The 11,945-nt window shown below is 53.9% G+C and overlaps 5 protein-coding genes across 9 annotated transcripts in view; 1 reads left to right on the top strand and 4 right to left on the bottom strand.

Annotated features, from left to right (window-relative positions):
• The window catches only part of LOC9656886 (probable phospholipid-transporting ATPase 5), a 4,466-nt gene extending 3,611 nt beyond the window's left edge, over window positions 1–855 (bottom strand). Inside the window, 2 exon segments of the mRNA XM_024678796.1 lie at window positions 1–354; window positions 414–855. Of these exon segments, the coding sequence (XP_024534564.1) occupies window positions 1–354; window positions 414–824 (765 nt within the window). The 5' untranslated portion in view covers window positions 825–855.
• A 154-nt stretch (window positions 856–1,009) lies between these two features.
• On the bottom strand, window positions 1,010–4,143 carry LOC9656885 (microtubule-associated protein 70-1). Its single transcript, XM_002961349.2, has 11 exons — window positions 3,390–4,143; window positions 3,228–3,313; window positions 3,112–3,177; window positions 2,881–3,055; window positions 2,657–2,826; window positions 2,436–2,591; window positions 2,231–2,377; window positions 2,089–2,160; window positions 1,479–2,027; window positions 1,239–1,423; window positions 1,010–1,178 (listed from the first exon to the last, which is right to left on the bottom strand). Exons 1-11 carry the CDS (start codon window positions 3,610–3,612, stop codon window positions 1,139–1,141), a joined length of 1,869 nt encoding a protein of 622 aa, XP_002961395.2. The 5' UTR covers window positions 3,613–4,143; the 3' UTR covers window positions 1,010–1,138.
• Window positions 4,144–4,251: 108 nt separating this feature from the next.
• LOC112347659 (SUMO-conjugating enzyme SCE1-like) lies at window positions 4,252–5,432 on the bottom strand. Its single transcript, XM_024678899.1, has 6 exons — window positions 5,403–5,432; window positions 5,032–5,318; window positions 4,887–4,970; window positions 4,676–4,828; window positions 4,496–4,609; window positions 4,252–4,436 (listed from the first exon to the last, which is right to left on the bottom strand). The coding sequence occupies exons 2-6, from the start codon at window positions 5,098–5,100 to the stop codon at window positions 4,374–4,376; spliced, it is 483 nt and encodes a 160-aa protein (XP_024534667.1). The 5' UTR covers window positions 5,101–5,318; window positions 5,403–5,432; the 3' UTR covers window positions 4,252–4,373.
• LOC9629664 (ATP-dependent zinc metalloprotease FTSH 11, chloroplastic/mitochondrial) lies at window positions 5,130–8,652 on the bottom strand. Its single transcript, XM_024678804.1, has 17 exons — window positions 8,030–8,652; window positions 7,818–7,971; window positions 7,626–7,718; window positions 7,481–7,569; window positions 7,292–7,418; window positions 7,118–7,237; window positions 7,018–7,068; window positions 6,906–6,967; window positions 6,758–6,815; window positions 6,582–6,707; window positions 6,440–6,520; window positions 6,249–6,378; window positions 6,034–6,182; window positions 5,688–5,969; window positions 5,522–5,620; window positions 5,403–5,456; window positions 5,130–5,318 (listed from the first exon to the last, which is right to left on the bottom strand). The coding sequence occupies exons 1-17, from the start codon at window positions 8,551–8,553 to the stop codon at window positions 5,181–5,183; spliced, it is 2,337 nt and encodes a 778-aa protein (XP_024534572.1). The 5' UTR covers window positions 8,554–8,652; the 3' UTR covers window positions 5,130–5,180.
• Window positions 8,653–8,666: 14 nt separating this feature from the next.
• LOC9629663 (probable thimet oligopeptidase) lies at window positions 8,667–11,928 on the top strand. 5 transcript variants are annotated; one of them, XM_024678841.1, is made up of 20 exons: window positions 8,667–8,845; window positions 8,933–9,069; window positions 9,134–9,297; window positions 9,350–9,440; window positions 9,492–9,671; window positions 9,750–9,830; window positions 9,886–9,966; window positions 10,014–10,106; window positions 10,162–10,242; window positions 10,292–10,454; window positions 10,504–10,627; window positions 10,694–10,757; window positions 10,817–10,915; window positions 10,973–11,070; window positions 11,117–11,162; window positions 11,221–11,317; window positions 11,386–11,459; window positions 11,512–11,616; window positions 11,673–11,753; window positions 11,804–11,928. In XM_024678841.1, exons 1-20 carry the CDS (start codon window positions 8,719–8,721, stop codon window positions 11,906–11,908), a joined length of 2,091 nt encoding a protein of 696 aa, XP_024534609.1. In that variant the 5' UTR covers window positions 8,667–8,718; the 3' UTR covers window positions 11,909–11,928. The 5 variants fall into 5 exon arrangements, with proteins under 5 accessions (XP_024534609.1, XP_024534603.1, XP_024534595.1 ...); XM_024678835.1 differs by having other exon boundaries at window positions 8,930–9,069; XM_024678827.1 differs by having other exon boundaries at window positions 8,924–9,069.
• Window positions 11,929–11,945: the final 17 nt, after the last annotated feature.

Here is an 11,945-nt window from a genome sequence, read left to right as displayed (position 1 = left end):
CGGCATCACGCTGCCGTCCAAGTCGAGGTTGCCGACGAAGGTGTAGAGGTGGGGGTTGGGCGCCTCGCAGTGCACCTGGGCGGACCAGGTGGCGAAGTCGGACTTGTCGGACAGCTCCAGCGTGCGCTCCACGCAGCGCTTCACCTTGAGGTTGGTCTCGCCGTCGAGGTTGCTCGTCTCCACGTAGCAGATGCCGTCGGGGAAGCTGCTCGACAGCAGCAGCAGGTCCGCCGGGAAGAAGCTGTCCTGCGTCACCTTGACCACCTCTCCCACGCGCACCCTCTTCCACTGCTTGTCCGCAAACACGCCGTCCCCGACGTGCACCGCCACCTTGCGCTTGTTCACCTCCTCGTCCTACACGGGAGAGTGAGCCACGGAAAGCCCCACGCACACACACGCACACACGCACGCACCTGCATGAAGCGGCGCCAGTCCTCGACGCCCTCCTTGAGCATGCTGACGCCCACCACGAAGACGAGGGGCGCGATGAGGCTGGAGGCGGCGAAGGGAGCCAGCGGCGTGAGGGAGAGCGCGGCGGCGAAGAGGAAGTAGAGGTTGGCCACCCGCCGAAACTGCTCGAACAATGCCTTTGGGAGGAAGGTGAGCAGCGTGTACTTGGTGGTGGACACGTAATTGGATCGATACTTGTGCGGCTTCACCCGGTGCTTGTCGGGCTGGTTGCACCACACGAGCCGCCCGCCACCGCTCAAGTTGCTGCTTTGCCTCCTCCGCGCCTCCTCCTCCTCCGCCACAGCCGGCCGCAGGCACGACAGCGAGTAGAGCTTGCTCCACCGCATCCGCTCGCCACCGCCGCCCATTGCCATATCGGATAGATCTCCGCGAGCCAGATCCAGATCTGTGCTCTCTGCTCTCTGCGCCCTACCTATGGCTCCTTCCTTGCCGCCTTGGAGCAGCCCGGAATTGCGGCCTGCATCGCTCTGCTCTACAGTCTAGGTAAGAAACTCGACAGCATATACCCTTGTGCTCGGCTCGTCGCCAAACAACAACGAACATGAACGTGTTCAATTTTACAGCATAGTAAAACCCACAACACACAGGAAATATAAAAAAGAGAGACTAAATCTTCGTCGTCGTGTGTATGTTAGTCGCCTCGCTCGCCGCATTGCCGTGTCTCAATTCACCTCATGATGTCTGATGGGCTTCTCATCAATCCTCCCCTGTGGGAATCGATCAACCATGTCAGCCAGCCGCCGCAAGAGAAACTTTCTTTGCCTCACCTCGATGACGCATGGGAACTATTTACACTCCCCTTTGCAATGCTAAGACGCCGTGCTCTGTTCTCCTGCTCCTTGTCTACTCTCATCGCGGCCACCTCCTTCTCCATTGTTGCTACCTCCCTACGCATCTTCTTCGCCTCTACTTCCATTGCCTTGGTCAGCGTATCCACCTTCTTGGACAGCATCTGCATGCAAAAGTCCGACTGTCATGAGCACCTAGAGCCAAACCCACGCATATACCTCGATTGCGTCATCCTTGTCCTTGAGGCTTTGGTCTTTCTCGTGGCCCAACTTGCGCAGCGTCACCACCTCCTTTTGCAACATATCATAGAAGAGGACGGACACGTTGTCGTCGGCTGCAGCGACTGCTGCTCCCTCCACCTTGCCGGCCTCAGGCTTTACGTCGCCGCCACCACCGCCGCCGCCGCCGCCGCCGCCGCCAGCCCCACTCGCAGCCGAGGACACCTTTCTTGGCTCCTCGCACCCGTTAGCGTAGGCTTTAAACCGGCCCGCATCCAGCGACTTGCTTCCGTCAAACGCCTTGGATCCAAACTTGCCGTTCTTGAGGATGGTGGAGCCGGACACCGAGCCCCGCATCTGTGACGCTGATGACATTGACGGCCGCCGCCTGGCCACGCCGTTACCAATGTCCGACCCGCCTGTTGATTGACGACGCACACTGGCACCATTCGTCCCGCTTCGCAAAAAATCGTCGTGCTTCCGAGTGGAACCGTTGGTGGATGTTCTCAACCCCTCTTCCAGAACCTTGAGCCGGACTTGGAGCTTCTCCTGCCACATGAATCAAGCCATTGGGCACCTATCTCGGCAGCCAAAGTGTGTACGTGCCTACCTTGAGTTGGGCTTCACTCCTTGCGGTGCGTTCCGTAGTTGCTAGCTTGTCACGGAGCTGCTGCATCTCTCCCTGACAAGGACACGCACTTAGTTAGGCCGAATGGAAGAAACACACACGCACACACAACGTACGCACGCACCTGCATGAATCTCCTCTCTTCAAGCCATTGTTTCACGGGCATGACCTTGTCGTTTGCATCCTTCCATTCGTTTGCAACGACGACTGCCACTCTGTTTGCTGTTACCTTGGCACGCGCCAGTTCCCGCTCAAGCGTCCGTTTCTCTTCCTAATGGTAAAAAGACAATGTGGGGTGAGTGCGACCCAAAGGTGGCTGGCGGCACTACCATGAGGTGATGTACTTGGCGCTCAAAGTCACGCGCAGCATTTGCTGCGGCTCCTCCAGCAAGAAGTGCTTCCTCCAGTTCTGCCACGGTAGTGCTCAGTTTCTCCACCTCCGCCACCTTCTGCCGGTGCATCTTGTCCAATATCTTGTTCTCTTCCTGCACCAAGGCACACACAAGGCTTGGCTTGGCACCATGGTATCCGAGGAGGGGCCAAAACGTACCTGGCAGATCTCAATCTGTTTGAGAAGTTCTTGATTCCGATTCTGCAAGTCATCCACGAGCGAGGCTTTGGCTTCCGCAAACTGAACTGCTCTTTCAGCCTCGAGAAGAGCAGCCTCCTTGGACTTTGTCAACCGGTCGAGGGCCTTGTTATCGTCTTGCAGCTTGAGAACTGCAGGGAATTTTGCAAAGCGTGAGAAACCGGGTGGGGCAACAAGGAGAAGACGTACATCGTTGCGGGTGCTCTTGAGCTCTGCTTCTACGGGTGCCAAGATGGCTTCCAGGGGCAGCAAATCTTCGTCCTTTTGGGAGGCATGCAGCCGCCGTAGTGTCGCCTCTGCTGCAGCTTGGGCTGCTAGCGCCGACTTCCTCTCATCGTTGGTCCTCTTGAGATCCAGGTTCTGCGAGGGAAAGGAAAGTGTCATGAACAAGAAAGAGCGGAAAAAAGTAACGGCACCTTGTTTTCCAGAGCAATTTCCATGGCCTTGAGCTTTTCTTGCAACTTCTCACGCTCGTCAAATAGCTGCAAAAGGAAATGTTGGTGATGGTGGCGATCAATCAGCGACGAGCTACCTCTTCGACGGCCTTCTCCTTGAGCCGCTCCGTCTGGCGCAGGGCCTTGATCTCTGCGTGCGCCTCGCACAGCTCTCGATCCTTGTCTGGCACAAGACAAGCAAAAGCGGTGGCGCCGGGTTTAGAAACATGTACATTGGCGTAGATCCGAGCGCTGCTTACCTCGCACTTCATTCTCGAGCCGGTTGAGCTCCACTTTGATTGGATCTGAGCCGTGGAGCAAGTGTATGATGTCTTCCGTTTCCAAGCTGGGGCGAACGGCGGTCTTCCGCCTGGAAGATTTCCCGTCCTGCTTGCAAAACCCCATGGCCGACGCCACACTCTCCCTGCAAGATCCGTCGAAGAAGCCGTCGTCCTCGTCTAGGCTACTAATTGACTCCGCCATTGCCGCCGCGCTGTGATCCCACCGCTCTTTGTTTCGCTTGTCTCTCCTTCTTTCGCGCGTCCAGAGGCCTCCTAGCTCACCAGCTGCCGCCGCCGCTGCTCCTGCTACTGCCTCCTCCACCTCCCAAATCCCACATTGCTTGCTCGCGCCCAGCAGCCAGCCACATTTGTCCCCCCTAGCCCGCAGGATCTACGCGCCCCTACTGTTCCCCTCTCCCAGGGCCTTGTTGCCCTACTTAAAAACACTCCTCCTTTTTTTACGGCCGGATTGGATTGGATTGCTGCCTGGTTTGTTTCTTGGCCACACACTTACCTCCGCCCCCTCGATTGCTTGCTGCTCGATTGCTTGCTGCTGTGTGTGTCTAGGCAGGGGCTACGAGGCCAAGGAGAGCTCCGCAAGCACTAAAACGAAACAAAGCCAAAAGAAAAGCATAACCTGACAGCACCACCAGCAGGGCAGGCAGCCCTCACTTTAACTTAGCGCCTGCCTTAATAAACCGTGTGTGCTTTAGAGTAATCCTCCCATCTCCATCTCCAACTCGAGCGAGGTAAACAAGAAAGAGGCTCTCCCGCTCAAAACCTCAAAAAACCCAGGCCGGCCGGGCGGCCGCCCGCTCTTGCCCAATCCACACGGCACAACTTTGCGGAATATCCACGGCATATAATTGCGTATAATAACCAACCCATACCACATTTTTCTTGAAGAATATTCCTTCCACTACGTTTCTTCTTTTACCAGGCCATGGTAAAAGGTGAAAGCAATCAGACGGGCGGGGGATACAGCTTGGCCTGCTGTCGTACCCTTCGCTTGTACTCGTCTCTATCCTGCACGCCACACAAGAAACAGCGCTTTTTTATCAATACCAGGGGAGCACCCTCAAAACCTGGATGAACATCTGATAGGCATCAGACTGCGCGGGATCCGCGGCATTGGGGGCATCCAGCAGCTCCTGGATTCCGATGAGGATTTGCTTCACGGTGATGGCGGGTCGCCAGCCCTGGAACGAGAGAGACGAGAGACGAGAGACGAGCGTGAGAGTGGCTTCCAGAGGGAATCAACTTACAGAGTCCTCGTTGAGGATGGAGAGGCACACTGTTCCCGAGGGGTAGACATTGGGGTGGAAGAAGTTTGGAGGGAACTTGCACTTGGGAGGCTTGCTGGGGTAATCTTCACTGAAGTGGATCGCCAGCGGGAAATAGCCGCCCTCCCAGTCCGTCTGCGCCAAGCGCAAGCCATATTAGTAGTGCTCCAGTTCCAAGGGCTTGGCTACTTACTCCGGCCTTGCCCGGTAGAGTGCAATGCCATGTCATTAGGTTGACCGATCCATCGGGCTGGGTCTCGGGCCTGGCCACAAAACCCTAGACGCCACACAGACAGCGAGGAATTCATGAGCAGGGAAGAGGGATGCGATCGTCTTACGTGTGGATGATTCTTGCGCCACGCCTTCCGTTCTTCCGCCAAGCGCCCCCTGGCTATGCCACCAGACATAGCTTCTCTCCACTACCTAGGGCTTTAGGGAGGAGAAACTCTACATAAAAATTAAGTAAAGGGGCTTTGAGCACGACAATCTAGTTTGGAGCTGCTACCACAACATCCTCGTCCACTTGCGGCTGCAGATGGTGGTGTAGAATCTCCTTGATCTGCGATGCATTCAGCGTCTCGTTCTCCAGCAAAGCCCTGGCCAGTGCATGCAGATCGTCTTCGTGCTGCACACGCACACACACACGCACACCACGAGAAGCATGAGACAAGCAGAGACAAACAATCTAAGCTCCTTTCCCATAGTTTACCTTTCTCAGCAAGCACTTGGCACGCTCATACGCCTCCTTCAACAGCCTCACCACCTGCACACACCCTCTCCTTGGTAAGCAAAAACATTCTCGCTTGCCACACAAACGGGAGCACGTACCTCTGCGTCGATGCTCTTCTGTATCTCGTGGCTTGGATGTTGGGCCCTCGAGTCCACGTACATGGGGCCAACCGTATCGCTCATTCCGCACTCGGACACCTGCAACACGAGACGAGTGAGAGACCCCATGAGAATGCACAAGAAACGGAGAGAGACGTATCCCAACCATATGTCGCGCCAGGGCAGTCGCCTGCTCAAGGTCGCTACGTGCACCGCTCGTGATCTGGTCAGGGCCAAACACGAGCTCCTCGGCCACCCTCCCGCCCATACACACGTCCAGTCGTGCCATCATCTGGATCTTGCTGATGGACGTTTCATCCTTCTCCGGAAGCTGCGCTACCATTCCGAGGCTGCTCCCACGCGGCATAATTGTCGCCTTGTGGATGGGATTAGCGCCGGCAGTATTAAATGCCACAACGGCATGTCCACTCTCATGGTACGCCGTCAACTGCCATGCACGAAGAGAAACACAATTCAGGCACATAGCAATAGAATGCCACAGAAGCGCAAACCTTCTTCGATTCCTCGGACAAAACCATTGATTTCCTTTCGGTTCCCATCAGAATCTTGTCCTTGGCGAATTCCAGCTGATCGCTGGAGATTTTATCCGTTCCATCCAGCGCAGCCTTCACAGCAGCCATGTTTACCAGGTTTGCAAGATCTGTGTAGCACAGGCACACGAATGGGAGTCGTCAGTAGCGCCGCTGGCAACGTATCCAGAACCAACCTGCGCCGCTGAAGCCAGGTGTCCCTCGAGCAATGCATTTTACATCCACATCGTCCATGAGCGGCTTATCTTTCAGGTACAACTCCAGTATGTCTTGGCGTCCTCTTACGTCCGGGTTTGGCACCACAACCTGCAAACAAGTTGGCACTTAAATAACGTAGAACGAAGCAGTAAACGAAATATGAACCAACATGCCGATCAAATCTTCCGGGCCTGGTCAAAGCAGGGTCCAGACTCTCCGGGAGATTAGTAGCTGCCAAGACAATGATCCCCTGCACAATCAAATGAAGCAAGTAAATGCATGGCAAAGGACATCAGGCAACACATGCAGACCTCGTTTGCTTCGAATCCGTCCATCTCCACAAGAAGTTGGTTCAGTGTTTTCTTGGTGTGGCCTTCCCAGTTTTTACGACTGCTTCCAACGGCGTCAATCTCGTCGATGAAAACGATGCAAGGGGCCTGAGCATCTGTCGTAAGTCCAACGTTATATGAAGTTTAGATGCTTTTACCTTCTTCTTAGCAGTCTGGAATAGCGTGCGCACTCGACGAGCTCCTACACCAACAAACCTGTTCCTCACTTGAAGGAACCGAGATAGTTGCATATTTAAGCCCCACACTTAAGCAACTGAAGCTATCTTCTAAACTGACTTTACTTACATCTCTTCGAACTCGGATCCCGCACGGTAAAAGAATGGAACACCAGCTTCACCGGCTATAGCCTGGTGCAGCAGATGAAAGTCAGCATAGAGCGAAAGTTGTATCTACCAACCTTTGCAAGTAATGTTTTCCCGGTACCAGGAGGACCAACAAGTAGAACGCCCTGGAGTCACACAGTTTACGGAAGAAATTGTGAAACTTAAGAGTCTTACTTTTGGTAGCTTTCCTCCTAGGCGTGTGAACTTTGCAGGATTACGCAAGTACTGTACTATTTCCTCCAGTTCCGCTTTGGCCTCGTCGCAGCCTTTAACGTCTTGGAACGTCTTCATATTCTGGTGTTTAAAGAAAAGTTTGTACCGATGCTTGATCGAGAGCAGAGGACAGACCTTCTCAGGCATTGTCTCTTTGTTGAATTCCTTCGGCGAGTAGATGCCGTTGGAGCCAATGTTTGAAGGAGGACCCATACCCGCTGGACCTTTGACGTACTTCCGCAGGGCAGCTGTTCCCATAATCCTGAAGACACGACGCCCGTAAGCACCAAAGAGTCGGTCGCTTCGACCACAGACAGTGCCTACCATATAACACTAAAGACAATCATAAATAGCACGGCGGATATGAGCTCCTGAATCAGCCTCATTGATTTGTTTGAACTCCTGGGCTCTACCTATGACAGAAAGGAGACGCGTGAGCGAGAGAAATGGTGACAAGGAGGTAGCAGACCATAACGACGTGAAGCGGCTGCTGCTCTGTCATGCCTGGAGGAGCGAAGGGTTCGTCCAGATCACCGGCGGCGTGCAGCTTGAGCTCCTGAAACTGGCAACACCCAAACACCCAAACGGGAAGAATGGTTAGCGGTAATGCAACAGGAGAAAGGTGGTGGTTTCTCATATCTGTACACGCAGCTGTTCTTACAAGAGCAGGAAGGCCTGATGACCTGCCAGTCCGCTTGTCGGGAAGATAGTCGGCGATGCCGTTGGTTGCAACCAGCGCCTTGAGATACTCCACAACAGCCTGCCCGCCGGTCGCATGCTCCCTCCGCTCGAACCTTTCGATCACAGACTGTGGGCTGCAACAGCCGGGTTGAGTGGCTGGCTAGAAACGAATGGATGGGGGTGGGAGCTTACCTGTGCTTGTTGAGCTCCGCAAGGAGGTCGGCCTGCTTGGAGGGATTCTTGGGATTAGCATCGGCCTCCGCCAGGAGATGGTGGAGCCGCTTCTTGTGTTGCCAGGGAGGCCACAAGACGAGATATCGGATCAAAGGTATGTTATATAGCCTGGCCCAAACCTGCTCAAGCATGCTCCCCGGCGGTACCTTCATCTGCTCCTCTTCCTGCTGCTGCTGCTGCTGCTCCACTGCTGCCTCCACGCTCGCCCCATTGCTGGCACTGCCCCCATTGCTGCAGTCTTCTTCTGATTGAGGCGGCCGCGGAGAACCATCCTCCTCTGTTTCGCTCTGCTGCGTGGAGTCGGGATTCAAGGCGAACGGGCGGCGCAGCGTGGCGGCCGGGGGCAGGAGCAATCGCCTGCCTCTCCGCCAGCATATGTGCGCGCGTGTGTGGAGGGAGGCGGCGGAGGAAGTGGCGGAGGAGGGGAGGAGGAGGAGCACCTGAGCCCTGCTGCCAAGAGGGGAGAGGAGCGCACTGGCCATTCACCTCAAGTCATACGCAAAACCAAAACCCTAAGAGCTCCCCTCGATCGCCATTCACTCATTCGCATCCTATCATCATCGCATTACTTAATAACCTAATTGGCGATCCCCCGTTTCGAACCACGGGTCGATCCTCCCCGAGCTTACTGGCGAGCTGGAGGGAGGATGGCCGGCAAGCAGGCGCAGGGTGGAAGCCGGCAGAGGAGGATCGCGGTGGCCGCGGGGGCGGCGCTGGGCACACTGGTCGCAGCCAGGGTGCTGCTCACGCTGCTGCGCGGAGGCAAGGATCGAGGTAAGCGATGGATCTGCTTGAATGTGAGCAGAGCGCAAGGCGGCAACCCTAATACCTGAGCAGCAGCAGCAGCAGCAGCAGGAGGAGGAGGAGGAGGAGGAGGATGCAAGGACATCAAGTTCCGATCCAGCCTCTCCGCCGGGGAGATCCTCAGAGCGGTGGATCACGTCATTGCAAACTCCATCCGAGTTCACGACGCCGTCGCCGCTGTGCCCTTGGACCAGGTAACCAGCCTCATTCTCGTAGAAGCAAGCATGACAAGCTTTTGTTTGCTTGCTTGGGAGTCAGGTGACCTACGAGTCGGTGATTGAGCCCCTGGAAAGGCTGGAAGCTGACGAGTTCATGGCTGTTCAGTCGTGCGTCTTCCCGAGTCTGGTGAATCCGGCGAGAGACGTCCGTGATGCCAGCGTCAAAGCCGAGAAGATGTTTGAGGCATACAACGCCAAATGCAGGTTGCCTCGTACCTATGCATTCCTTGTGCTCACGATGTTTCGCGATGAGCAGGCTCCGGGAGGACGTGTACCGCGTTGTCAAGGCCTATGCTGAGAAGAAAGAGGACCTGCCGCCTGAAACTCAGCGTTTTGTCAACCATCTGGTACTCATCTAAAGCTTGCTTACTCCCTCCCACCGAAGTCTGCCCATGCAGGTCAGGGATTACGAGAGGCTTGGGCTGCACCTGACTCCCGAAATGAGATCCGAAGTCGACAAGATCAAGAAAACTATCGGGGAACTCTGCATCACCTTCCAGAAAAACCTCGCGCAGCTCAATGAGGTTCTACTATTCAACGAGGATGAGCTTGCGGGTTTACCGATAACGTTTGTTAAGGTTTGTAGACACGTCTCCGTTGCCGCCTTGATATGACACCTTTTTGCGTCCTGTTTTCTCTTTTTCCTTCACTTTTAGAACTTGGAGAAGGGCAAGCATGGCAAGCTCAAGCTTCCGCTCGATGCTCGCTACTACTTCCCAGTCATGCAGAATTGCAAGGTTGGGCTGAATGTCTGTAATGCTTTCTCTCTAAACCGGTTCTTCTCATCCCTAGGTAGGAAGCACGCGCAAGGCATTGGCAGTGGCATATGATAAACGTTGCATCGCAGAAAATCTTCCAATCTTCCACAACGTGGTTCGTGCATGAATTCTTCACGATCGCTTATGCCTGGACCTTTCCAGGTGAAGCTACGTCATCGACTGGCTCGCCTGCTTGGTTATCCTAATCATGTGGAGTACGTGACCTCCAGCCGTATGGCCAAGAGTTTTACCAACGTAGGAAACTAGAAGCTATAATACCTTCTTCATGGCTCACCTGGTTTCGCTTCAGGTAAAGAACTTCCTCCTCAGCCTTTCGGCAAAGATGTCGTCAGTTGCAGCAGCAGAGTTGAACAAGCTTCGGGCTCTAAAGGTCTGCCATATGCATTTTCTTAACGGTCTCTAAAGTTTTATCACTGTAGAAAGCCGAGGAAGGGGGAGAGGAGTTTGGTATGGAAGATCTTCTATACTATATGCATAGAGTTGAAGAGCTCGAGTTTCAAGCAATCACGGAAAAGATCAGAGAATATTTTCCTGTGGAGGTTGTTACCAATGGTCTCTTCCAAATATATCAGGAGCTGTTTGGTATATCTTTCTGGTTAATTTTTGTTGTGTTTGTCATTTGAGTTTTCAGGTCTTACTTTCGAAGAAATCAAGGAGGAGCGGGGAGCGTGGGATCCAGATGTGCGGCTCTTTGCCGTTAGCGATACAGATGCGAAGAAGACAATTGGCTATTTCTACCTCGATATTTATCACAGGTATTTCCATTCTGCTCTACTATGTATCACGAGAGTTTGTTTGCTTATCTCGTCCTCCGGCTGTAGGGATGGAAAGTACTCGCATGCCTGCGTGTGTCCTCTTCAGCCCTCCTCTACTCGCAGCGGTCAGGTAAGAGCATTGACTGGAGAGATTGAATTTTTGGGAATGAGCTCAGTTCTACTGTCTAGCTGCCAGTCGCGGCTATGCTTGCGAACTTCAGGAGAGGACATGCTGCCCTGCTGAGTTATCCAGAAGTGGAGACTTTCTTTCACGAATTCGGTCACGTGGCAAGTACTTGTGCTATTCCCTTCGCTCTCCCTTTCTTAAACATGTTTATATTGCAGATGCATCACATTTGCAGCCGTCCATCGTTCGCCAGATTTTCCGGTCTGCGGGTCGAGGATGATTTCGTGGAAGCTCCCAGCAAAATGCTCGAAAAGTGGTAGGCCGACTATGGATGTCTCGTTTGCTAACGTCTGTTGACACAGGTGCTCTGAAAAGTCGTCGTTGAAGCGTATGAGTGGCTTCTATAAGGTGGTGATTTTCGTCGAGCTCATGAAGCTTGCTAATTGATATTCGTAGACTCCTGCAGGACACTAGAGAACCTGTCCCGGACAGCTTTTGCGAGTTACTAGTGCGAAAGAAGAAGACCCATGCCGGGCTTCTGACGAAAAGGCAGATCTTGCTAGGTACACATAACTCGCTACTCATTTCTGTCTGTTTGATGATGCTTTCGTTTTTTTGGTTCCCGCGGCAGCATTGTTCGATTTGATCGTGCACTCAAGCGACCAATTCGATACTGTTTCCGTTCTCGAGCAGCTCCACACCCAGGTTAGCCACCAGCTCTGTCTTGTTTCTCTTTGTCACGTGAACGAGAGTCCAGGTAATGGAAGGGATCCCGATGCTGGAAGGGACGGACTTGAGCACGTCGTTTACACATCTCATGGGCGGGTATGACGGCACTTACTACAGCTACTTGTGGAATCAGGTGAAGGAGTGGGAAAAATCAGTCGGTCGTCTTGTGCGTTTAACATGCTTGCACAGGTTCTCTCCGAAGACATGTTTGAGAGTGGCTTTGCTGGTGAAGTGAGCAACTTTTCGGCAGGCAAGGAGTTTCGGGACAAGGTACGAGGAAAGGCCTTGCGGATTGTGGTAACGTTGTTTGTGATCCCCAGGTGTTGGTGCCAGGCGCGAGCAAGGACGCAGCGGAGCTTGTGCATGGTTTTCTGGGGCGAGAACCATCGTTAAGCGCGTTTGTAAAAAGTAGGGGACTTAAATGATAAAATCTATGGCTGTCCTACTTAGGTCTTATTGAAG

The sequence above is a fragment of the Selaginella moellendorffii genome, unplaced genomic scaffold (assembly GCF_000143415.4).
Source record: "Selaginella moellendorffii unplaced genomic scaffold, v1.0 SELMOscaffold_1, whole genome shotgun sequence".
NCBI classification, from domain to species: Eukaryota; Viridiplantae; Streptophyta; class Lycopodiopsida; order Selaginellales; family Selaginellaceae; genus Selaginella; species Selaginella moellendorffii.
Note: the sequence above shows the minus strand (reverse complement) of the source record. Positions and strands in the feature narration are given on the sequence as shown.